The sequence below is a fragment of the Nyctibius grandis genome, chromosome 2 (assembly GCF_013368605.1).
Source record: "Nyctibius grandis isolate bNycGra1 chromosome 2, bNycGra1.pri, whole genome shotgun sequence".
Taxonomy (NCBI): domain Eukaryota; kingdom Metazoa; phylum Chordata; class Aves; order Nyctibiiformes; family Nyctibiidae; genus Nyctibius; species Nyctibius grandis.
Genome location: NC_090659.1, coordinates 125,064,223 through 125,090,718, shown reverse-complemented (window position 1 = coordinate 125,090,718; position 26,496 = coordinate 125,064,223). Strand labels below are relative to the sequence as shown.

The window sequence follows — 26,496 nt, the reverse complement described above, 5'->3', positions numbered from 1 at the left end:
GCGCACATTGCCGGCTCATGTTCAGCTTTTCATCCACCAGTACCCCCAAGTCATCCTCCTCAGGGCTTCTCTCCATCCCTTCATCCCCCAGCCTGTATGGATACCAGGGGTTGCCCTGACCCAGGTGCAGGACATTGGCCCATTCTCAAGCTTGTCCAGGTCCCTCTGAATGGCATCCTATTCCTCAGGCGTGTCAACTGCACCACTCAGCTTCATGTTATCTGCAAACTTGCTGAGGGTGCACTTGATCCCACTGTCTATGTCATTGATGAAGATATTAAACAGTACTGGTCCCAATACAGACCCCTGAGGGACACCACTCATCACTGATCTCCATCCAGATGTTGACTGTTGACTGGTATTCAACTGGACTACAAGAAATTTAAAACTTGGTGGCACCAAGAACCTTACTTGAATTTTCATGTTGTCTAAGGAGGCATTTTCCAACTATCTGTGTTATTCGGTGAGCTCTGTCCCAAGAAGGGAGTTAGAGCTTTCCTGCTTTGCCTTCATAGTGGCCTGAGTGCCAAAGGCAACAGTAGGATTTGGAAGAAGAGATGGCCAAAACAGATGCAGGAGCCTGCTGTAGGAAATGTGTGAAATCCAAGTGGAAAGAGTGGTCTGATGCACTATGGAGCCTGCAAGATCAATGAATTTGCAAGGTGCTGGGGTGTTTGTAATCATGTTTTCTCTCTTGTTCTTGTGTCCTGCAGGCCACTGCCCCTTTCTTGCACATAGGAGCGCTTGCAGCAGTCACGGCCCTGTCATGGTTGATAGCAGGGCAGTTTGCACGAACAGAGAAAGCCAGTGAGTACTACTTGTGTCCTTGCATGGTGGGCAGCAGCTGGTGGGTGGCTGTCAGAGTGTCGGGTCCTCCCATTGGGATCCAGCTGGCAGAAGGCAGTGCTGGTTCCTTCCCTGGGCTCAGCAGCTTCCAGCTCAACCACATTGGGGAGATGGATGCTCTCGTACAATAAGCTGGATGAAACTGGAGTGGGTGTATCTGGTCTGGGGATGCACCCAGATCCCACGGCTGTCAATTTGTGGTCAGAAGCACACCAGGGTTGGTGGTGAAAGGGCTATTTTCAATGATGCAATGGGTAAAAGCATCCAGTTTTCCATCGATCTGCTTTAGAAAACATAAATGCACCATCCACAGCTAATGTGCAATGTTCTCTGTATCTCGTAAGCACCTCTCCCTTCTCCGACTCCTTGGTGTAACCTCACCTGCATTTCTAGCTTTTGAAAGCCTTGATGGACTTGTTGCTTGTGGTACAGTAGCACCCAGAGGGCTCAGTAGAGATCTAGTCCACTAACGGTTAGGTGCTTCCTAAATGCATGTTGAGACATGGTCAAAGGTCTAAGGGAGCACAGTGGCAAAGGATACACTAAACCCAGCTCTTCTGATTAATAGTCCTCTACACTCAAATAAGCTCTTCTCTGCATCTCCCCTGTCCCACCTCATTGCTGGAGGGCTCTCCCAAGCCGAAGCTGATCCTTCAAGTCTTCTTGTAAAATAAGTTGATCCTTCTGTGCCCTCAGAAGTGTTTTTCTTCAGGGCATCCACGGATGTTCTCAGACACTTGTGCCAGCTCCAGAAAAACTATTTTAATTGGTATTTAACCCGCAGTAAAATACAAGCCCTGGAAGGATTTGGCAGCACTTGCGAAAGACTTCCAAGAAGTGGGAGTTAAGAATGAGGAAATGGTGTCTGAAGATGGAAAGATTTTGATATCCAGAGAGACCTTTCAAAGAAAGAATTGCTCTGCCTTAATTTATAAATATGCCAATAAAGCTGTACCTGGTTCTTCTTAAATATGTCCTAGCATGTAATTACGCTGCCAGTTGAGGGAGGATTTATGGTTACGCCTAGAGCAGAGACTGCATGTGCTCCTTCTGAATTCCTCATACTTTTTCCTCTTACAGCTGAGTTCCCTGAAAATGGCTTTTTTTCTTTTTAATAAGCCAGGAAGCTATTTTCCTTCTATTTTTCTGCTCCTGGGTTGGGGTTTTTTTGTGTGCTTGTTTTGAAGGAGAAATGTTAATCACTTCTGTACCATTGGATCTTAAAGAAGTTATTTCAGGGTCATTTTACTTCTGAAAGGTATCCTACATGGAGAAGTTTATGGGCCTTTTTGGAGCAGATATGCTTGACATGGTGGTGTTAAAAGGGAACTGAAATCTCTGTGAGAATCTACAGTCCCTTGTAATGGGATAATAAGATACTTCAGTCACTAAATCTTTTGGAAATAACTAGTGAAGAAGCAGTCATTGGTGCAACAGTCTGTTCTTGTAATTTTTTTTGAGGCATGGTACAATCTTCAGCAACTGGCTTGTTTTCTCAGTAAATTTATATATTCTATTTTTTTTTGTTTGCCCTATGCTGCTTTGTCTGAATCTGGAGATTAGATGTTTCTTGAACAGCCACAGTGTTTTAAAAGATAATAGCCTGTTTTCAAAGCTTGCTTCTGAGGTCAAATAGAAAACATTGAACTCAAAGCAGCTCTGGAAGCTTTGAGTAGCAAAAGGGAGTGTGAGAAATGGGGTCTTCTAGGAGCCCAAACTAGGCTGGTGTGATCACTAAGAACAGAAGGAATGGAGAAGGAAGGCTTGCATCTAAATGTTGTCGTTGGTGTTGTCATAGAATCACAGAATCACAGAATCAACCAGGTTGGAAGAGACCTCAGGGATCATCGAGTCCAACCGTTGCCCTGACACTACCCTGTCAATTAGACCATGGCACTAAGTGCCATGTCCAGTCTTTTCTTAAACACCTCCAGAGATGGTGACTCCACCACCTCCCTGGGCAGCCCCTTCCAATGTCTAATGACCCTTGCTGAGAAGAAATGCTTCCTAATGTCCAACCTGAACCTCCCCTGGCAAAGCTTCAGGCTGTGTCCTCTTGTCCTTTCGCTAGTTGCCCGGGAGAAGAGTCCGACTCCCAGTTCACTACAACCTCCCTTCAGGTAGTTGTAGACTGCACTAAGGTCACCTCTGAGCCTCCTCTTCTCCAGGCTAAACACCCCCAGCTCCCTCAGCCGTTCCTCGGAGGTCAGACCCTCCAGACCCTTACCCAGCTTGGTCGCCCTCCTCTGGACTCACTCCAACACCTCAACATCTCTCTTGAAGTGCGGGGCCCAGAACTGGACACAGGATTCAAGGTGCGGCCTCACCAGTGCCGAGTACAGAGGGACGATCACTTCCCCAGACCGGCTGGCTACACTATTCCTAATAGAGGCCAGGATGCCATTGGCCTTCTTGGCCACCTGGGCACACTGCTGGCTCATGTTTAGCCGGCTGTCGATCAGCACCCCCAGGTCTCTTTCCACCGGGCCGCTTTCTAACCACTCTTCCCCCAGCCTGTAGCGCTGCAGGGGGTTGTTGTGGACCAAGTGTCAGACCCGGCACTTGTTCTTGTTGAACCTCATGCCGTTGGTCTCGACCCATCTATCTAACCTGTCCAGATCCCTCTGTAGGGCCTTCCTACCCTCCAGCAGGTCAACACTCCCACCCAGCTTGGTGTCATCTGCAAATTTGCTGAGGGTGCACTCAATCCCTATGTCTAGATCATCTATAAAGATATTGAACAGCACCGGCCCCAGAACTGAGCCCTGGGGAACACCGCTAGTGACCGGCCACCAGTTGGACTTTGCCCCATTCACCACCACTCTCTGAGCTCGGCCATCCAGCCAGTTTTTAACCCATTGAAGAGTCCACCCATCCAACCGGGCAGCCAGTTTGTCTAGGAGGATGCTGTGGGAGACAGTGTCAAATGCCTTACTGTCATGGTGTAAAAAGTGGGAGATTTATCTGTCTTGCTAGCTTTGCTTGGATGGTCACCAAGAGAGCTTCTTCCATACAGACCATCCACCCTCAAAATGAGCAGTACATTGACATACATGGCTGGGTGTGGTCTTCAGCTCCATTTTAACATGGTCTCTGACCCATGGTGGGTCACCCTTTCCTTGTGGGAGCAGTCTGACAATTGAAATATTTGGAAGCCCACATGTTTCACATGGTGCTTGTCTTTAGTCTGAATCTGAGCTTAGTGCCATGGTCTAGTTGACAGGGTGGTGTCAGGGCAACGGTTGGACTCAATGATCCCAGAGGTCTCTTCCAATCTGGTTGATTCTGTGATTCTGTGATTCTGTTTAATCCCTAAACTGCAGGATCAGGAAGGAAGGGACCAGATTCTTTGCACAGCCTGAGACTTTGCTGACAATTAGGCTGATTTTCGAAGCCTGGTTGGTGTGTGGTGTTCCTGGGGTGAGCAAGAATTGGGTCAGGATCACTTCCTATGTCTGTCTGGAGGTTTTGATGCTGGTAATGCACAACTCCAGGGCACCATACCTTTATGGTGCAGGACACTGCGTGAGCTCACTTAGCAAGATGTCATTCAGTTCCTTGAGTGCTCTGTGGGTGATTGACATCTTTTCCAGAGAGGAGGAAAAAATTAACTGGCAAAGTTACTAGTTTTACTTTCTGGCTTGTGGGAATATGTTTGAATGAAGCTATTAGATGCTGGAAGCAAAAAGCAGCTTATTTATGTGTGCAAATAGATCAGTTGTGGTCAGGACCAGAGCTGGGCTGTACTGTCCTTCCCCTAAAAAAAAAAACCCTTCTCCATCTTGCATCCATTGCAAATATTTGTTTTAAAGAGGTTTTTTTTTGAGGTTCTCCCTCGAGTTCCAAAGCCTTAATGAGTTTGCAAAATAAATAATAAAAATAAAAAATGAAGTCTTTTGCTTTAACATCTGTGGTTTCAAGTGACTCCAAATAGCTCAGGAGTTCAAAGGTGCCTGTTGTTCTTTATAAGGAACACATGTCTGTTGGGTACAAGGGGTGTTTCTATTGCGCTGTCAGCACCTTCGAAAGATTCCCAGAGACTTTGGACTTCGTGAGAAGTCACTGGGTAGTTGGAGGTGGGTGGCTGAGGCAGGACTGCTCATCTGGCCCTGAGCATTACAGCCAAATATCCTCTTTGCTGCATTTGCTGATCCTGTAATACAGTTACTTGCGGAGGCTCCGGGGACTGCAGTGCCGTCACAACCCAAGGATTTATTTAAACATGTCCAACTTAATTTGCAATCATGTTTTACTGATTAACTTAGTTCTGTCTGGCACAGATCTTAATGCAGTAGTTAAAGTGGCTTTACCCTGGCTGGAATGGGTGGTGTTGGTGAACCACTGATATAAACACAAGGGATGTTGAACCCAAGTGGTATTAAGTTGCACCCACATGGTGCCATGACTTATTTGTAGATATGTTTAACTGATGATCTATTTCTGCTGTTAGGGCAAAATTTGGTGCTGTCCCACCCAAAGGACTGGAAATCAGCAGTGTTTTGGGCTACATTGCTGGGACTTTAAGAAATTCACTTAATTTTTTGTTTCCCCAGTATAAAATGAAGTGAAAACCTCCCTCAGGACTTGATTAAATCAAGGAGGTTTTTTAAATAAAATATGTTTTTCCCTAAACACAGAGCTCTGCTGTTGTACCAGGGGCAATGGCTCTAGACCAGTCTCTCCTCTGGAGGAGCACGAAGGTGTCTTGACTTTTGCTTCTGTGGTGTGAGGAGGTCAGGACCAGCGTTCTCACCAGCTCTTCATCTCTCTTTCCATCTCAGCTTCTCAGATGCTGATGTTCACTGCATACCTCGCAGTTGTAGTTGCACTTTACCTCGTCCCCCTCACCATCTCGTCCCCTTGCATAATGGAGAGGAAGGCTCTGGGGCCAAAGCCAGCCATTATAGGTCACCGCGGAGCACCGATGGTGAGTAGTCTCACATTATTAGTACTGTGTTGTCTGACTCTTCTACCTGGGTAAAGGATGGTACTGGATATGATGGTCTCCAGGTTGCTCTCCAGAGAATACATATGGCAAATGTAACTCTGAGGCACCCCTCCTGGCTAGAATTACTGTGGTGGTAAATCAGAACATGAACCCAGAGTCAAGTCGCACCCCCAGATGTTCTAGATGCCTTACAAACAAAAAGGCAATCCTTGCCTTGCTCAGGATGGTTTGTGTCACTGCATTTTTCTGGCTGCTAGTTCTGCTGTTTTTTGCTCTCCAGGCTTGGCCCTTGAGCTGCAGCATTAGAAGTTTGTGATTTTTTTAAGAGCTTGAGGCTCAGTCTTCATGCCCTTTGCAGGACCCCACCAGCAGTGGTTAAACTCAGCTCACAGCAAGATGCCTTGAGTATGTGGCAATCTGGAAGACCAAACAAACAAGCTGTGCTGACCCTACATGACTGCATGGTACTCTTGTATTGCAGACCATCATGAGGCTGGGCGAGATGATGAAACATTCCCGTCGTCTGCCTCTGGGTAGACCTTGAAATCATGATCATAAAGTCCTTTCTTCTCCAAGGTTTCTGGACATATCCAGGCTAAAGATGGAGCGTGTTGGCTTGGGCACAGCCCTGGGCTTCGATTACAGTGTCCTGTGGTGTTTGAACATACTGGTCTGGGTCTATTTTGGGTGCTTCTGCACCTAGGTCTGTTGCACAGTTGTACCTCCATCTCTCTCTGGTTGATTGACTTCAGACAAGACCGTATACTGCAGTGTAGGCACTGGCCTTGCGAATGAATTATTTTTTAAGCATCCAACTAACTTTTTTGCTGACATTCAAAGCAGAAAAAAAAAATCTGTATAGGCTGTCAGAACCTACTTGGCAGGCTGGAATGTGCTTGAGCTCCTCTCCAAGTCCAAGAGTGCGCAGTAGGAGTTTGCTAGGTGAGATAAACACTTGTCATGACACAGAAGTATTTTATTTTAATTCTCTTTATTTTTAATGATTCCTTTCTTTAAGCAATCCCTTGAAATGCCAGCTTAATTTGCATCACTCTTTTAACTATAGTGCCTCTGTGGGTGGTGGAATGAAGTTCTGGGCATGATAAATGCTTTTTCCTGTCCTACTGAGTTTGTACCAACCATGAAGGCCAGAAGAAGCCAAGAGAGAACATGAGCTCTGCATGCTTTCTGTATGGCAGGGAATCACAAAACCTGATAGGAGATTTTCTTCCTGTGGGGTTTCCAGGCCTGTGTGCCCCCACTAGCCTTCTAAAGAAACTAAACAGTAGACATAATCCTTCTGTCCTCCAAATTGAACTAGTTTACATAAACCTTATCTGGAGCAAGACTCACAGCAGAGACTTGTCCTTTTGCTTTGCTTCATGTTCTTCCTTGGAGCCAGCAAACACAGAATCACAGAATGTTAGGGATTGGAAGGGACCTCAAAAGATCATCTAGTCCAATCCCCCTGCCGGAGCAGGATTACCTAGACCATATCACACAGGAACACTCCTTGCAGTATGGAATAAACCTATCTGGGAAGATGCTGCCTGCATGTTAGGGTGTAGAGGGTTGCAAAGGTTGATCAAGAGCAATGGTGGAGGACGCTCAGTGCTGTGTGTGGAACTGTGGGCCCGGGTGTTGTTCAGCAGGGTCCATCCCTCCCCTTCACCATTCCCTGATACATAGAGCTGGTTGTCTGTTAACAGCAGATGGTTTTCTCTGAAGCCCACATGAAGGAAGATCAGAGACTAGCAAGCCTTGTTCCAACCTACAAGCAATAGTCTGCATGTCCTATGATGTGTTGGCAGTAGGTTTATACAACTGCTTTGCCTTTGCTTTGTGTGTAGTGAGTGTCCTCCGACTGTGCCCTTAAATGGCAAAACTGAGGTGGGATAAGAAGGACGAGGACCAGAGAGAGGTGGTCAAAACTTTGTTCTGTACTTCTATCCATGCCCAACTCTTCACTATATCAAATGTCACCCTGAATTTGAAAAGCTCCACCTACAGTGGAAGTCCTCAGGTTGTACTAAGTCATATCTGCTTGTAAACTAATGATTTTGAAGCCTTGCCAGAAGGCATTTCTGCTAATAGGGTCTTGTTTTGCAGAGCTGCTTGCTATGCTTTTGCTGTTGAGCCTATTTGTATGTAGATTTAGTTTGGAGAAATGGCCAAGTGGAACTGGGGAGGAGGAAATAGCCCAGAGAAGAGTCTGGAGGCTGGGCTGTAGGACACAGACATCCCCCCTTGGGCAATGTCAAGATCAAAAGTCTGCAGAGCCTGGGAGTTTGGGACCTGAGGTGAAACTTGATCTAGTGGGAGTGGAGATGATAAAAAGCAATGCAATATTTGCCTTCAAATTTCCTGAAGCAAGACAAATGTGATTTGGGAGTTGTGCAGAGAAACATGCTGTCTCATAGAGCCTGATAGCTGGTTGCTTCACCAGTCTGGCAGGACTGGGTTGGTAATATTGCATTGGCACATGCAATGCTCTTAGAAAGACACAACTGAGTGCTCTTCTCACAAAGCCAGCAAAGGGGATCCATGGGATGACTGAAGATGCTTGTTGTCCTGAAATAAAGGATTTGTTGGGGAGATGTTATATGGGGCATCGGAAACGGAGAGTTTCCCAGGAAGGCTGTAGATGTGTGCACTTCCTGAGGGATGTGGTACTTGGCAAACTGATCCATCAATGCGTGCAGCCTGCTCCTCATACAGGTGATCCTTCTTTGTGCTCCAGAGCCTGCTTTCCTCCATGCATGCACACACCCTGTCTATCTTCTCTTGCCCCTTTAGAATTTTTAAGAGCAGCATTCATAGCATCTGTGTGAATGTGACTGAAGTGCTGACCTTGTTCTGTGAAGGAAAAAAGTGAGGATCAAAGGCCATAAGGCTCATAATTTATCTTGAAACACTGGAGAAGGGAAAAAGACCTTGCATTTTAAGTAGCAAGAGAAAATCAGAAACCATCCTGCATCTGTACCTAGATGAAGTGTGGCTTTTTGCAGTACAGGAGAGCTACTGGTTCACAGAATCACAGAATTAACCAGGTTGGAAGAGACCTCTGGGATCATCAAGTCCAACCATTGCCCTGACACCACCATGTCAACTAGACCAGGGCACTAAGTGCATTGTCCAGGCTTTTCTTAAACCCATCCAGAGATGGTGATTCCACCACCTCCCTGGGCAGCCCCTTCCAATGGCTAATGACCCTTTCTGAGAAGAAATGCTTCCTCATGTCCAACCTGACCCTCCCCTGGTGAAGCTTGAGGCTGTGTCCTCTTGTCCTTTCGCTAGTTGCCTGGGAGAAGAGGCCGACTCCCACTCCACTACAACCTCCCTTCAGGTAGTTGTAGACTGCACTAAGGTCACCTCTGAGCCTCCTCTTCTCCAGGCTAAACACCCCCAGCTCCCTCAGCCGTTCCTTGTAGGTCAGACCCTCCAGACCCTTCACCAGCTTGGTCGCCCTCCTCTGGACTCGCTCCAACACCTCAACATCTTTCCACACTGGCTGACTGTTTGTCTGTAGTGGTAGTGCTTCTCCAAGCAAGGTCGCTCTGGTATCATTCTGTTCCCCCATGTGCTTTAATTCACTGCTAGAAAGGCTCTTCTGTGTGACTCCTTCTACCTTCCCTTGCCTAAATGTCATCCAGTCGTGCCCACTTTTTGCTATACTAAATGTCCATTCCCATCAGGGTGCTATCTGAAAGCCCTTTCTATTAGCAGGTGTTTAGTTAATCACAGAATCACGGACTGGTTTGGGTTGGAAGGGACCTTAAAGATCATCTAGTTCCAACCCCGCTGCCATGGGCAGGGACACCTTCCACTAGACCAGGTTGCTCCGAGCCCCATCCAACCTGGCCTTGAACACTGCCAGGGAGGGGGCAGCCACAGCTTCTCTGGGCAACCTGGGCCAGTGTCTCACCACCCTCACAGACAAGAATTTCTTCCTAATATCTAATCTAAATCTACCCTCTTTCTGTTTTAAACCAGTTTCTTTTAAAAGGCTCTTTAAAAATGTGTTATTCAGCCTCCAGATCTGTTTCTGTCCTTCTGGACGCCCATTAGGAGAGCATCAGGGCTGTGACAGCAATGTGCTGGGAATTGAGGGCTCCAGCCCTCACTTGATATCTGTTGGTTTGAAAGGGTCTTCTCCTGATGGGTACAGGAATTATCTGACACTCCAAAACATGAGGTGGGGTTCTTTGTAAATTTTGCATGTTAATATGTTAAACTTTTCAGATGGTTTTACGAGCAGGTGTCTGTTGTCTTTGGTCTTCCATCTTTTTTATTCTTCTTTCAAAAATCTAGTTGCATTTTTTCTTCAATGGCAATAGACTTAACTGTCTTCTCTCTGTGATGATAAATATGCTACTTATGCTGAGGATAAGCCAAAACAAGGGTAGAATGTAAAAGCTGGGACCAAATCTGAGATGGAAATGGGGAACTTCATCCAGTAGGAAAGAAACTTCTACTGCCATTTGCACTTTTAAAGTCTTCTCCCTCCCTTAAATGTCTTTCCTCACATGGCACTTCAGATTGAGGCAGGTTGTCTTTGCTTTTGGGATCTGAAGAAGGTGCTGTCCTTAATAGAATCACAGAATCAATCGGGTTGGAAGAGCCCTCTGGGATCATCGAGTCCAACAATTGCCCTCACACCACCATGGCAACTAGACCATGGCACTAAGTGCCATGTCCAGTCTTTTCTTAAACACCTCCAGAGATGGTGACTCCACCACCTCCCTGGGCAGCCCCTTCCAATGGCTAATGACCCTTTCTGAGAAGAAATGCTTCCTAATGTCCAACCTGAACCTCCTATAAAAAAAAATTAGCCTCATCATAAGGGTATTTAATCTCAAATTGTAGGTAAATCACCCAAAGGATTAATAATAGCAAGGGCTTATGTCAGCAAGAGCTGTATCTGTCTTCCTTGGAAATTTCATGAAGCCTAGAAACTCATCTCCTGTTACTGGGACCAAAAAGGTACTGGTTGGTCTAAAAAAAAAAAATAAAAAAAAAAAATTGGGCTAAACCTGTGGAAACCATCCAGGCATGTTGGAAGCAAGAAGAGCTCTTGATTTCAGAGCTGGAGGCTTCAAATAGCATCAAAATAAATGCTTTTGGCAAACCACCCATACAGCTGGTTTTCAGCATGTCTTAACAGCACTGGGAAAGACTGTGCCGAAACCGCTGTCTGCGTGCCGCAAAGCACGTGGTGCTCATGCCATGGAGCTCCTTCCTGCACGGCAGATGATGTCCATCTCCTTGCTGAGCACAGACACCGTGCTGGGAGGAGCATTTTTCAGCGATGCTGACTCATTGGCTTTGCACAACTCCAGAGTGGAAAAGTACCCATTGCTGGGACAAGTACCTCGGTGGGCAGCCAACATTTAATTGTGCTTAGGATTTGCCCGTTGGGTTACTGCACAGGAATGTTTTGCCTTGACAGGGAGGGCGTTGTGCTGTTCCTGGGAAAATTCCAGCAAATATGGCCTTGCACATGTGGAATTGTTTGGATTTTTTTTGACATCTGAAGGTGAAACCTCCACTATATGTTGACATTCTCATGAAGATGCTGTTTGGTCATCTTGTGGTGCCAACTATCAATAGAAACAGTAATGAAGACTTCTGGTTGGGATTGTGGCTTATTGGAGAGCTTTCAGCTAATGAAGAACTGGTGATTTCTTTCTATCGTTTTGGGGTTTTTGTTTTCTCGGTGGTTTTGAGGGCCTTTATTTCATCTTATCTTGGGTACCACAACTTTGCTACCACCTATTCGAGATGGCTTTGTTTTTTAAGGGCTCTGAAGTGCTTTGGTCTGTACTGCTCGTGCTGCTGAAATCAAGGAGCATTTGGTTTGCTGTACATCTTATGCACACCCAAAAATAAGCATTTAGTACCCAAAAGGCTACTAAAAATACAGCCAGTTAATCTGTCCGCTGGTCCGATCTATAGTAACAATCACAATTAGCATCTTCTCTCAGACCTGGAGAAAGACTTGTGTTCATTCAAATAAATCTACGTAGGGTTAGGTAGTCTTTCATTAAATCAAGCTTCAGCTTTTTTTTTGTGTGCAGTACAACACTAACGAGGTCTCATCTCCTGTATCTAGTTATTAATTTTCTAATGGCTTTTTGCTTATGAGTTTAGCCTGTTGTCCAAGGTAATCCTTTATATTTTTTTCCCTTTTTGTTTTGCGCTTTTTCACTTCCTTTCAGTCTAGTTGAGCTGTTTCCAGAAGTGCTGGGTATGGATGCTCTCTAAAATATCTAGAATTCCTAGGGATTAAAGATATATTTTATTTTATTTTTCAACCAATATTGTTATTGCCTCATAGTGACCTGGCATGATGGGACACTAATACTCAAATCAACGCACTGGCAGATCCCACACTAAGTCCCATACAGGGAACTTCCAAAGAGCATCTTTTTACAGGAAGGAAAATACTGTTTTTCAGTTATCACCCTAATCGTGCCTTGTGTTTTAAGTCCAATTATTGGCTCACGAGGAGATTCATATTGGAAAGGAGAGATAAGGGAGAGAAAATTAAAAAAAAAAAAAAAAAAAATGATGCTCTAGTTTCCAAAAGGATGAGAAAATATCCTTAAATCTTGGCGATGAAGCAAAGATTAAATCCTTTAGTGCAGCTCAGCTCACAATGCCAGAGGTGTGCAGTGGCTGCAGTTACACTTTGGAACTAATTTGGTTCTTTTGTCCAAGCTTCTTCATTAGCCTCCCCAACACACAAATGATGCAGTAATTTATTTTTTGAAGGCCTGGCAAGGTGGCTAATTAGGGGAAAAATAAAAAATACAGTGTAGTGATGTCCAACTGTAGCAAGGCTACGCTGCTCTAATTAGCACGCTTTCATAATCTTCGTTAAGGAAGGTCTAAAGCTCTTGACTCCATTTGAAAGCATTTGCAATTGACTTCTGAGCAGAAAAATAGTCAAAATGAGTTATTCCATGGGTAATTTTCTAGAAATTACTTGCTGTGTCTATGTAGCAGGAAGACATGAATAGTAGTCTGATTTTTGACTATCAAACCAAATGTGAAGAGAAGGAACAGCTTCTAGAAACTCTGCACAGGGCTGGTCTGTGGCTTTCAGTGGATGTTGGCATGGTTTATATAGGACAGAGGTTTTGGAGTGAAATCATTGCTTTGTGCCCCGGGGCTTCCTTCACTTCAGCACTGCTTTCTTAAGAAATGGGTTGCGTCCAGTTGTACTGGATCACTGCAAACCTGGATTTGGGTTTAGACATAACGTGCCTGAATGTATTGTATCAAGGAGGAAAACCCGTCAAAGAAACTGGAGGGAGACAGAGAAATGCAAGCAGAAAGATTATAAATTTATTTAATTATTGCAGTTTTACTGTAAAACCTTTTAATAAAATCAGCATTAATCTCAGCAAGTAATTTCTGTACCAGCAACTGTCCCTCTTGGATGCATCTCTACCCTAAACATGCTGAATTTGGGGCTTCAGCTCCATCTTTTTTGAAGGGAGATAGAGACAGGCTGGGATGTTGGAAATATCTTACTCATATTCTCTCTTTTCACAAAAAACTCCCATTGTAAGGAATATGAACTCCTGATACAGAGAGATCCTGCCTCCAAAGTGGTGACAAGGGAACCTCCATAGAATTATAGAATAGTTTTGGTTGGAAAAGACCTTTAAGATCATCAAGCCCAACCGTTAGCCCAGCACTGCCAAGGCCACCACTAACCCATGTCCCTCAGCACCACATCTACACGGCTTTTAAATCCCTCCAGGGATGGTGACTCCAGGAACAGGCAGCATCTGATTTTAGGGGACAGGGTTAAACTTGCTCTCCTGGCTTTCTGGTTGACCTTTACTGGGTTATGTCATTGGTGTGAGTGGCTTGTTCATTCCTCTCAAGGCCGGGATTGACCAAGAGGTTTAGAAAACAGGGAGCACAGCTTCCCACATTGGTGATGGACTCATTTGGAGATGCAATTATTTATATCAGGGTGACTGTCTCTGGCCAGGTTAGGAGCTTACCCAGCACATGCTCACAAGAAGATGATGTGTTTGCCTACAAGGCTTATAATCTACTTTTCAAAAGCTTCTGACGTACAGGGAATTGGGCTGTCAAGTAATAGCATTATGGTGTTACAGAGACTACCCAGCACATGCCGTCATGGGGCACGGTGTTATGGAGAGCACTTCTGCTGACGTCTGTGCTATTTGCTGATTCAGAGCAGCCGGAGATGTTCATCCATCTGTGATGCTCTTCAAGAGGATGCTCTTCACTTCTAGCGGTGTTCTGATGAAGATGACGTTACAGCTCCTACGTGTGTATTTGAATGGTCAGACCTTGAGAGACAGTCAGTCCTTAGAACGGTTTTAAAATGCTGTTTCCTTATTTAACTTGCGTTTGGGGTCATGTTTCTGGGAAAGGAACAGATGTGCCTCATATCTGAGCAGCCACACGCAGCCTTGGTGGGGTTTAGTTAAGTTTTGCCCTTCTTGAAGAGTGAAGCTTGGTCTGCAAGCTCTGTAGGGGCTAGAGAGGCAGGAGTAGGATATTCTGCTCCTGGAGCTGGGGTCGTCTCTCCACGGGGTTAAGCTCAGTGGCAACTGTTTGGGTGCTGAGGATGGGACAGTCACAGTGCACTGAGTTTCAAAACAATGAAAATCTCAGTGTTTAGCTCACTGTGACCCCTGTTATAGCACTGCCCCTAAGATGTGTGAACATCACTGCTATCTTTACGTGGCCACATTTGTCCAGTCTGGCAAACAGAAACCCCATCCCCAAAAGCCTGCTTTCCTATTTGGCTTCCATCTGTGGCCTCATGAATGCAGTCTCAGCTCTGTCTGAATTTGCTTTTCCCCAGTCCAGCTGATGGAGGCTTTTGCTACCTCAGATCTGTTTGGCTCTGTGTTTCCTTCGAATGCCTCCAGCAGTGGAGGCTGGGACACCCTTGTCGTTTAGGTTAAGGCTTCCTCTGCATCTCAAACCAACTGCATCTGAGGAGGGCTGGTGTCCGAGCAAGGCTTGATCCTGGCCCTGCAGAAACCAAAATACACTGAAAAGAGGCAAGAAGCATTTTTAATCCTGTTACCAAACAGCAGAGCCTGCGTCATCTCCGGGTTAGGGTTCTGCTGTGCCAGAGTTTGGAGTACATGTAAGACATGAGAAGGCCTTGGTCATGCTGGTCCACCTCTACAGAGGTGGAATACTGTTGTAGCCACACTTGTTTGCCTTCATCAGCCCTGATATGAGCTCTTCATTGTGTAGGTGAGTAACAGCAGTGTTGTCCTACCCTTGTCAACTAGCGATAGGACAAGAGGACATAGCCACAAGCTTTGCCAGGGGAGGTTCAGGTTGGACATTAGGAAGCATTTCTTCTCAGCAAGGGTCATTAGACATTGGAAGGGGCTGCCCAGGGAGGTGGTGGAGTCACCATCTCTGGATGTGTTTAAGAAAAGACTGGACATGGCACTTAGTGCCATGGTCTAGTTGACGTGGCGGTGTCAGGGCAATGGTTGGACTCAGTGATCCCAGAGGTCTCTTCCAACCTGGTTGATTCTGTGATTCTGTTTTATATGTTGTTTGCTTAGTGCAGGTAGTCCAACCTGCCCTTTCCAGTCTCCTTTAGCCTGGGAGATGATTTACAACTCAACACACTTTGCTTTTCTATTCTATGTATGTCCGCATCCCCGGCGAGACTGCTTATGGGGTGTGGGTTCAGTTGCTGCCTGACATCTTGAGCTGGGACTTGCATTGCATCCACCCAGCAACCCTTCCTGACTTGGGCTGCTGGTCCTGCATCACCTTTTGGTTTCTCTAGTTCAGCTGTCTCTAGCTTGAACACTACACGCTTTATTTCCTTGTGATTACTGCAGTCTCTGAAAGCAAATATTGAGCTGTAGAGAGGGGGATCACCTTGCAGTGTTATCCTGAAGAAACCTGAGCTGCTTGGTGGGGGAAACCCGAGATACTGAAAGCAACCCAAGGAGATGGAGCAGGTCTGCCTGGATGGGATCTTTAGATTTTTATGTGGCTGCTGCTCCCTGCTGACAGCTCTGGGCATCGTGAATATATTGCAAAAAGCTCTTTCAGCTCAACCTTGCGTGACCCAGCGCTGGGCTGTGCAAGAGGGTGTGATGGGGGTGTTGCCTCTGTCTTCTGGACAAGTCAGGCTTTGATTGGGAGCTTTTTTAGGAAGATAATGTTTTGCCTTCGTTGAACAAAAAGAAAAATGAACTAGTATCGATGCATGGCTTGAGCCGGAGGAATTCAGAGAGATACGGGAGCTATGTGAAGGTTGTTGCTGGCATTTGATCCTATTATTTTACCCCAAAGCTTTGCTGACCTGAGAGTGTGAGGTCATCAGCTGATAGGAAAACAAATAATGCTCAGAGATGCCGTAAACTCTTGAGCAGTTTTTTGTATTTATTGTGGATGTTGTTTGCATGGTGCATTTAGGCTTTTGTTCTTAATCATTCCTCTTACAAAACCCTGAGTAATTCTTAAAAATCATGGGCTGTGAATGCTCGTGGTGTCTTGATGGAAACTCACTGATCTTGGTGGTGGCAGAGATGGGTGGAAAAACAGGATGTTAGAGGTGCTCTAAACCTGAAAGCAAAATTGGAAAAAAGAAAATTAGTTTTAAAAATAGCTTTATTTTGATGTGCTCGTGTTTCAGTGCAGAAAACCTGCCAGATTTTCTCTCCATAGTTGTCTATTTTTTTTTCTGGTCTGCCTGTTTGTTTATGGACATTTTGGGGCTAGCTGTACTGTACTGGTTTTATAGAACAACAAATTCCCAAAAATAGGGATAAATTTTCTAGGCTTAAGGCTATTTTTTAAAATTATTGTTAGAACTAACTGGAACATTGTTATTAGAGAAATCAGCTGATTTTTAGACTGAGTAACACATGACTTTATTGAATGCGTAGGTGTGGAAATAAAATGTGTGCTACAGAACCTGTGGTCTAGTTGTTCTTCATGGTATGGATAATACCCTTTTTTAATGGACTTTCTTCTTTCTATAATGACATTGTAATCACTGTTTGCATAGAAAAGTAGGAGAATGAAGAACTGTTAAGGTGTTTTAGATAGCTCTAGATAGAACCTGCAGATAGAGAACTGGCATCACATTAACAATCACTTTCTGGGGATCTCCAGCAAGCCACTGTTTGGGGGAACCATGCTGGTGAGCAAATCTCTCATGCACTAATTTTGTACCAGACCTCGAGCTAGCTGGGTTTCTGGTATTTGCAGGTCTGCATTGAACTTTATCCTGTGTGCATTGGTGGAGTCAAATGTATTGGTCATCTTCAGACTTCAGTAAGATGCAGTTCTGCCCGAGGGATGCTGGTACTCCAGCGTAACTGGCCAGTACATAATCTGCAAAACAAGATTATTTTGACTCCCTAATATCTCTCAACCTTCCTCCCAGCATCCTCACTGACACTGCTTTGTAAACATTTCCACTTAGTACTAATTGCTCTTTTTTCCCCATAGTTGGCACCAGAAAACACTCTGATGTCCTTCCAGAAGGCAGTGGAACAGAAGATGTACGGAGTCCAAGCTGACGTTGTACTGAGGTAAGCCAGTGTGATGGTTGGTCTGAGACTTTCTCTGTGGATGGCCCAACCCATGGTGGTTCTTTGGTGTGTGTGTCTGGTTGTTACTGCTTTTTCCCATTGAAAAGGGCTCTTGTGGTGAACATATCTGATAACTCCCAGCTGTCTCCATTTGTAATGCACAGATGCTACTAATTGTTCCACTGAGGAGATGATCAAAGGTGAAGTTGTCCAGGTGGGGCAACCTGGATACCTTTGTCATGACACTAATCTTCATTTGCAGGAAGACTGTAGTTTATGCTAGAGCTTGCTTTATTGCAGTGAACAGCACCTGGTTTCTAACCTGGCTTGAAATTAGCTGCTTAAATGTGACTTTTGCTGGGATGCCCCTGGTGCAGAGAGAGCAGAGATCCCAAACTGGCTTCATTGCACTGCAAGTCTTCAGAAGGGTTTTTTTACCAGCCTTGCAAAACTGTCACAAGAATTTAGCACCCCAGGAGTAAGCCCTTTCTCCTCCTCCTCTCCCTCATGTGTCACTAATGCTGGGGGAAGGAGGAACTCGATGATACCGTTGACTCAAAGTCATTCCTTGCAGGCAAACGTTGAGCTGCGTTGACAAGGACAATTTAGAGAGGGTTATTTCAAGAACTGTGCTTTGTTCCAGGAGTTTGATAATTCTTTAATATTCTTGTTCCTTCTCTGAATTGTTTTTTGCATGTGTTATAGATGTGCAAGAGGGCAGAAGTGGCACGAAGGGAACAGTAATGCCGTATCTTGGTGATCCCTCAGGTTGTCTCAGTTCCAGTTATAAATACACAAAAGACTCAAAGCTGCTGTTTTCTTTTTCCCTGACCACTTTGGAGGTTGATATTCATGGAAAGATAGTTTTGCCTGGTGGAAGATAGGCTTCTGAAGCTTAATTGTTAGGATGCTTTTTTGTTCTTTGTATAATTGAGAGCAAAGGATATAAAAACTAAAGGAATTTCTTCTGCCTAGGGAGTGGAAGGTCATCATGGAAGGATGGAAGATGAATTGGGATGTTTGCAATACAATTCTTCTTTCAAAAATGAGTTGTGAAGGGACAACTACTTGACTGTCCACACTCACAAATGAGCACTCAGCTCGTGTGGTGGCTGAATTGGTTGCTTCCTTAGCACTGGCCATGGGAAAGGTGGACTTTTGGGAGGAGAAGAGCTGGAAAAGCTCCAAGAGCTTTCCATATTGCCACTCGTCAGCCATCCCAGAGGAGCACTGCAAGCATCCATAGCTTAAAAAATGCCCTTGATGGCCCAATTATCTGAGGCCCTCTATAGGAGACCCAAGAGTCTTTATAAACGGAGGACTCCATTGACCTTCAGACAACAAAGTGAGCTATCAATACAGCTGGCAGCAGCTTTGGGAAGGGTTTGCAGCACGACACCCATTGCTGTCCTTATCCCTTTGAAAGATACTCTTTGTGCATGTGGCTTGATGGGTCCACTCCACCTGGGATGTCCACAGGAGAAGAGGAGGCTCAGAGGTGACCTTAGTGCAGTCTACAACTACCTGAAGGGAGGGTGTAGTGGAGTGGGAGTCGGCCTCTTCTCCCGGGCAGCCAGGGATAGGACAAGAGGACACAGCCTCAAGCTTGGCCAGGGGAGGTTCAGGTTGGACATTAGGAAGAATTTCTTCTCAGAAAGGGTTATTAGCCATTGGAAGGGGCTGCCCAGGGAGGTGGTGGAGTCACCATCTCTGGAGGGGTTTAAGAAAAGCCCGGACATGGCACTTAGTACCATGGTCTAGTTGCCATGGTGGTGTCAGGGCAATGGTTGGACTCGATGATCCCAGAGGTCTCTTCCAACCTGGTTGATTCTGTGATTCTGTGAAAGCCAACTTTGCTTCAAGCAGCAGAAGCGTAGTATCACTGTGTGTTCCTCTCTCATTTTCTGCCTCCTCCCACCTCTCTTCTAAAGCTTTTCTTTCTGTCTCTGAGTTATTTTTTCAAACCTGTGCCTGCTAATACATTGTGGTTAGCCTTGGGTAGTGCTGAGTGACTCCATAAGGGGAAGGATTAGACGGGAGGAAGCAAATGTTAAACGCCTCATAGGATTTCCACGCTGTGGTTAAGGCTTAGCAGTATCTGATGATGCTCTGAGACGTTAAGACTTTAGCTCCTATCTCCCTTAAACACTCCACACTCTTAATTCTGCGGTTGCTTAGCATTTTTTTCTTTCTTTTTTTTTAAACTGTATTTATTAAAAACCCTTCTGATTGCAGCAGCATGGTGTGCTGCTGAGCATGGTACTGCTGTGTCAGCTTGTTGCTTTGGGTTGGGAGGGGAAGTAGTTGGCACGGTGCATGCTAGAAATAACAAATAAAGATGCCAGTGACCTTTGTGATAAGGGACTTCTGCAGGCAATGGCAAAGCTGAGGCAGCGTTTGCTCCATCATCTGAAATTGGTTTTTGTTTTCCCTCTAGCTCTGGGGGGTGGGTGCTCTGGGTTGTCTCCTAATTCAAATGGGGTTTGTATTTTAACCCCATCTGCTTTCCAGACCTTATCTGAGTCTCCTGTTGTGAAGATGGGCTCCTTGATTTAGAAAATGTCATTATAATCAGGCTGGCTGTGCTGGGTTTACCTTGATTACTAGTGTGGACAACTGTTCCCCTGCCCTTGATAGAAACCCTCACTGCCCTGTGTGGTGTTACCACTGATCTGGTCACAGAAAATTGGGCTGGAAGAAAGTTTATAAAGAGCTTTTTAGGTTTCCCAGAACCATTGTTCTGTAATATTTTGGTGGCTTAAAGACCATAGGGCATGCATTTGACTGTTTGGTTTCATCTGAGAGGCAAGTTTTCTTTAACCTGCATGAACTTAACAACTCATGTGAGCATGGCCGTTTCCTGAAACCAATTTTCGACTGGAAAAGGGAATTTCAGAGCAATTTTTGTAGCTTGGAGCCCCTGTGTTTTGCTGAAAGCCCATGAACATTAAGTTCCCATACAGTCTGAGAGCCCTTGAAAATCTTACTCATCATCGGCCTCTTCTCCCAGGCAACTAGCGATAGGACAAGAGGACACAGCCTCAAGCTTCGCCAGGGGAGGTTCAGGTTGGACATTAGGAAGCATTTCTTGTCAGCAAGGGTCATTAGCCATTGGAAGGGGCTGCCCAGGGAGGTGGTGGAGTCACCATCTCTGGATGTGTTTAAGAAAAGCCTGGACATGGCACTTAGTGCCCTGGTCTAGTTGACATGGTGGTGTCAGGGCAACGGTTGGACTCCATGAGCCCAGAGGTCTCTTCCAACCTGATTGATTCTGTGATTCTATGATCTACTGTTAACACTTTGAGAATAGTTTGTGTGTGTATCTGTATACAGGCTATGGAAAACCTCTGACGTTATTTGGAGCTACAGACACTGCAGAAAGCTTTTGTTAGCGTGAGCATTCAGGGTGGATGTTCTTTTCCAAGCTACCTGAGTTTGGCACTCTAGATGTTTTTGAGGGGGTAGTGGGGAGGAGGGAGGGATGGATAGGGTTATGTCAGCATTTGAATGACTGCAAACGTCTAGCAGGTATCTAAGAGATGTTTTCCCCTGGGTGCATCTCATTTCAACTGGTCTTCGGGATGCTGGGGATGTGTTAAGCTGCTGGAGCACCTCTCCTATGAAGACAGGCTGAGAGAGCTGGGGCTCTTCAGTCTGGAGAAGAGAAGGCTCCGGGGAGACCTTCTAGCAGCCTTCCAGTACCTGAAGGGCCTACAGGAAAGCTGGAGAGGGACTTTTTACAAGGACATGGAGTGACAGGACGAGGGGGAACGGTTTTAAACTGAAAGACGGGAGATTTAGATGAGATATTAGGAAGAAATTCTTTCCTGTGAAGGTGGTGAGAGACTGGCCCAGGTTGCCCAGAGAAGCTGTGGCTGCCCCCTCCCTGGCAGTGTTCAAGGCCAGGCTGGATGAGGCTTTGAGCAACCTGGTCTAGTGGAAGGTGTCCCTGCCTGTGGCAGGGGGGTTGGAACTAGATGGTCTTTAAGGTCCCTTCCAACCCAAACCAGTCTGTGATTCTATGATCTTCACAATTATTTTGATGTGAAGCCATGCGAGAGGCTGGAGTGGGAATGGGCATTTCTCTAGTGCTGTGTATGTGGTTGTGCACCTCCACCTATAATGGGGTCTCTGGCTGTCTTTGCAGCTACGATGGAGTGCCATTTCTGATGCATGACAAGACACTCAGGAGAACAACAAACGTGGAGGAAGTGTTTCCAGAGCGGGCCTACGAGCACTCCTCCATGTTCAACTGGACAGACCTGGAAAAGCTCAATGCTGGAGAGTGGTTCCTAAAGGTGTGTACAGCCATGGAGAGGGTGTCATGGAGCTCTGGCCATGGGATGAAAGCTCATGCCTAAACCCTCTTTGAGGTGGAGAGGTGTAGATGCATCTCCTCAGTGGAGTGATCTGAAGTGCAGCTAGACCAAGATTCCATGAACCACGTTTAGTTCTGTTCTCTACTAAACTTGGACTTGATCTAAAAGACATGTTGTCTTTCTGTGCCTCTACCACCACCTGGGAGAAGGGACCTTAATGCCTAGTTGACATCACAGAGGACTTCAAGACCCCGAAGAGGGCGAACGTGGTTATAAAGACAACAGAAAAGACAGCATGTTATATGCTGGTCCTTTTTCTTTAATTTACTTTTGGAGACAATTGTCTTTACAAAGAAAAAGCAAGACATTCAGCCTTCGAAGTCCAGGGGTGAAGAATTGCTGTGGGATGGGCTTGACCCATCTTTTGGTATGCGGCCTGGCTTGCAGGTGGGATTTCTTTTTGCTGAGCTGCTCTCTGGCCTACAGCCATAACCTTCTTGGAGAGCACTACCTGTGGTCTGGAAGGAGGGCTGCAGCACTCTGACACACTCGTGCAAGCTTGAATGTGGCGTGCTGAGGCATTGCTGCAGTGATGCAAGCTCAGATACCACTTTCATGTACCTACTTGAAGCTTTCTGGGTGCTCGCTTGGTGGAAGCCTGAAACAACCATAGCTTCACTGCTGTTCTGATCTAGGTGAACCTGTTTTAGCAGAGGGTTGGACTAGATGATCTCCAGAGGTCCTTTCCAACCCCAACCATTGCATTTTGTACTTGCAGCTTGCTGGAGCTCTGTGCCTCAGTTTCCCTACCCAAGAAGAGGTCACAGATGCCTCCTGAAAGCAAGGTGTGCTAGGTACTGGAAATGAGGTGACCTGCAATATAGTCATCAAGCGTAGCTGTCAGCATCCCCTACTGTTGTCAAGGTGGGATAGAAAAGGGTCTTCACTTGTATCAGAGGAATCTGGGCTCTGTGGCACTAATGCTGGAATGTTCTTTCCTTTCAGAATGACCCTTTCTGGACGGCTGGGTCTCTCTCAAGGTCTGACTACTTGGAAGCTGCCAACCAGTCGGTCTGCAAGCTGGCAGATATGCTAGAGGTGATCAAGAACAACACATCGCTCATCCTGAACTTTCAGGACCTGCCACCAGCTCATCCTTACTACAGTACTTACATCAACATCACCCTGGAAACCATCCTGGCGTCGGGAATTCGGCAACAGGCTGTGAGTTCTGTGGGGTTGGTGATGTTTCCAAAATTGCCGTCTTTATGGGTTCCCTGAATCCTTAAATGTCTCATTTGACCCATTTGAACACTTGATTTGAAATGCCACTTCATGCCAAGAAGTGACGCTGGAGAAGACTCTGCCTCCAGGCTTGTAGTCCCAGAGGCTTGATAGCATCTTGGGCTGTAGTCATTGTAGTATATAGCTAGTAGATGGAGGAAAGTGATTATTCCCCTTACTCAGCAATCATGTGTTCAGTGTGGGGCTCACCAGTACAAGTCAGATGTTGGTAAACTGGGACAAGTCCTGCAGAGGCCACCAAACTGGTCAGGGGGCTGAACATATGAGGAGGGGCTGGGGGAACTGAGTCTCTTCATCCTGGAAAAGACTTTGGAGAGATGTAATAGCAGCTTTCCAGTACCATCAAGGAGGTTGTTGAGAAGTTAGACCCAAGGTCTTCACTGGGCTGTGTGTCAGGAGGATGAGAGAGAATCATCATAAATTGGAACAGGAGAGGTTTTCGCTGGATATGAGGAAACTAGTTTTCCCTGTGAGGGCAGGCAAGTGTTGAGAGGGACCAGGAGAGACTGAGGGATCTCCATCCTTGGAGCTTTTCAAGATGCAACTGGACAAAGCCCTGAGCCCCTTGTTTGAAATCAGTGCTGGCCCTGGTTTGTGTTGGAGTAGAGATCTCCTGAGGTCCCTTCCCACCAAGCGATTCAATAAGAGCCTTGGACATGAGAGAAGAGGCTGAGACCTGGAGGCCAGTTGTGAGCAGCAGAAAACCCTTCCTCTCCTTTCAACTCCTGGGTTTTAAATAATTCTTCTCCCTGGGCTGAGCAATTGTTTCAGCCTAGAGTCAGCTTCTGCTTGGAGGAGAAATGGGTGTCCTGGAGATAAGGGGTTTTCAGAAAAAGGAGGTCTATGTACCTGCAGGTCTGTGTATATGCAGAGATATCTTCCAGGCTTTCATTTCTGCCTCAGAATCGTCCTTGCTGGGTTATGCCAAGCATTTTAATTTCCAGCTCTGTGCTGTTGCAGTCAGAGCCCAGCCAGCCTTGTTAGCTGTGTCCTCTCTGACCACGAGGTATCTAGCCCATCAGGAGCTCCCTCTGATGCCATCATCTCTTCTGGAGGAAGAGCACCACTTCCCATGTGTCAGAAGGGCACCCAGACCTGGGGACTCTGGGTGTCCCTTGGAAAACTTCTCTTCATGACCTGTCTTGGGAAGGAAATCTGGTCCTTTCACTTGTCCTGTGCTCTCCTTTGAATATGGACTGGTTGAGAATAGCGTAGTGAGGCTGGCAAGCAGAATGACTCCATCACTCGTAGCTCAGATATTTCATCTGTACTAATTAGGTGCATCTGCATGCACAGACAAGTTCAGCACTGATTTGTACAACGATGGGCCCAGGAAGAGCTATTTTTATCTTCCATCTGTCTTTTTAATGACAGACACTGCCACCCAATGTCCAATTAACTACGTTGCTGCAGTGACAGTGTTATCCACAAGCCTCTGCTAGCTTGGATAGGTCCAAGGGAGGATCATGCTGTCTTCTCCTTGGATATTGGAATGGAGAGCAGGAGAAGAATAGTCAAAACATATATGTGGGGTTGTGAAGTGATATTTCTCAACCAGGTTCTATGGTTCCCTATTGAAAATGCATATTCAGAGAATCACAGAATGTTAGGGATTGGAAGGGACCTCGAAAGATCATCTAGTCCAATCCCCTGCCGGAGCAGGATTGCCTAGATCATATCACACAGGAACGCGTCCAGGCGGGTTTTGAATGTCTCCAGAGAAGGAGACTCCACAACCTCTCTGGGCAGCTTGTGCCAGTGTTCGGTCACCCTCACTGTAAAGAAGTTTTTCCTCATATTTATGTGGAACCTCCTGTGTTCCAGCTTGCACCCATTGCCCCTTGTCCTGTCAATGGATGTCACTGAGAAGAGCCTGCCTCCATCCTCATGACACTTGACCTTTACCTATTTATAAACATTAATGAGGTCCCCCCTCAGTCTCCTCTTCTCTAAGCTAAAGAGACCCAGCTCCCTCAGCCTCTCCTCAGAAGGGAGATGTTCTACTCCCTTAATCATCTTCATGGCTCTGCACTGGAATCTCTCGAGCAGTTCCCTTCAGAACTGGACACAATATTCCAGGTGCGGCCTCACCAGGGCAGAGTAGAGGGGGAGGAGAACCTCTCTTGACCTACCAACCACACCCCTTCTAATACACCCCAGGATGCCATTGGCCTTCTTGGCCACAAGGGCACACTGCTGGCTCATGGTCATCGTGCTGTCCACTAGGACCCCCAGGTCCCTTTCCCCTACGCTGGTCTCCAACAGCTCTGCCCCCAACTTGTACTGGTACATGGGGTTGTTCTTGCCCAGGTGCAGGACTCTACACTTGCCCTTGTTATATTTCATTAAATTTCTCCCTGCCCAACTCTCCAGCCTGTCCAGGTCTCTCTGAATGGCAGCGCAGCCTTCCGGTGTGTCAGCCACTCCTCCCAGTTTGGTGTCATCAGCGAACTTGCTGACAGTGCACTCTATTCCCTCATCCAAGTCATTAATGAATATATTGAATAGTACTGGTCCCAGTACCGACCCTTGAGGGACTCCGCTAGACACAGGCCTCCAACTGGACTCAGTCCCATTGACCACCACTCTCTGGCTTCGTTCCTTCAGCCAGTTCACAATATTACTGCACCTGTGCTGCTCTGATACTTTGGTAGATGAGTGTCACCGAGTTATTAAACATGGGTTAAAGCAATGCGACACCCAGTGGTACTGCTGAGATCATCTGGTTGTGTCCAGCCTCTGCATGGCACAAGCCAGAAAGCTGCCCGGCTTGGTTCCTGCATCCACTTTACATCTGGCAGCTGAGCATGTTAATGGTGATCAACTTGACACACTTTCGAAGCGTGGTATGAACTTAGGGAAACCCTTGCCCTGGGTTGGAGTAGATGTAGCCTGAGAAAAGAGAGTGGATAAAACTAGTCTTAGCCATGGGATCATGAGAGGCTTCCCCTGTGCGTCCTTTCTGCACTGTCAATTTTAGCTTCATGTCCTTAGTTCTCTCTGTGCCCTGACCTGGGCAGGGGGGACAGCTTTTCAAGGATACACCAAGGATACACTTGGCCTGATCCTTTTGTATCTCAACCCTTTTCACCTCTAAGATTTTGTACGTTACAGTCCTTTGAGCTCGAGGATAATCCTGACGTGCATTTGATTAAAGATGTGGGAGGTTATAAGTGTCTCCTGGACTATTTGTATGACAACAAGACAATGTTTCATGAGATTTTGTTTCTGGCTTGGTGTAAACTGGCTGTCTGCAAAACTGCCTCGTGTTACCAGCTTTGTGAAGAGTCTTTGCTATAGTCATCCTCTGTCTCGCTCCCTCCGCAGGTGATGTGGCTCCCGGACGCGGAGAGGCAGCTGGTCAGACAGATTGCGCCGGGTTTCCAGCAGACTTCTGGCCTCAAGCTGGACGCAGAGCACTTGAGGGAGAAGGGCATCGTGAAGCTCAACCTGCGTTACACCAAGGTCACGAACGAGGATGTCAGGTACAGCCCTTGGGATG

General features: G+C 46.2%; 1 protein-coding gene across 2 annotated transcripts in view; it reads left to right on the top strand.

Annotated features, from left to right (window-relative positions):
• The window catches only part of GDPD5 (glycerophosphodiester phosphodiesterase domain containing 5), a 189,827-nt gene that overhangs the window by 148,418 nt on the left and 14,913 nt on the right, over window positions 1–26,496 (top strand). For both annotated transcript variants that reach the window (XM_068421281.1, XM_068421288.1), the window contains exons 7-12: window positions 714–807; window positions 5,628–5,773; window positions 17,288–17,370; window positions 21,518–21,668; window positions 22,695–22,913; window positions 26,322–26,479. In XM_068421281.1, coding sequence (XP_068277382.1) covers window positions 714–807; window positions 5,628–5,773; window positions 17,288–17,370; window positions 21,518–21,668; window positions 22,695–22,913; window positions 26,322–26,479 — 851 coding nt within the window. The remainder of the gene's footprint in view (window positions 1–713; window positions 808–5,627; window positions 5,774–17,287; window positions 17,371–21,517; window positions 21,669–22,694; window positions 22,914–26,321; window positions 26,480–26,496) is intronic.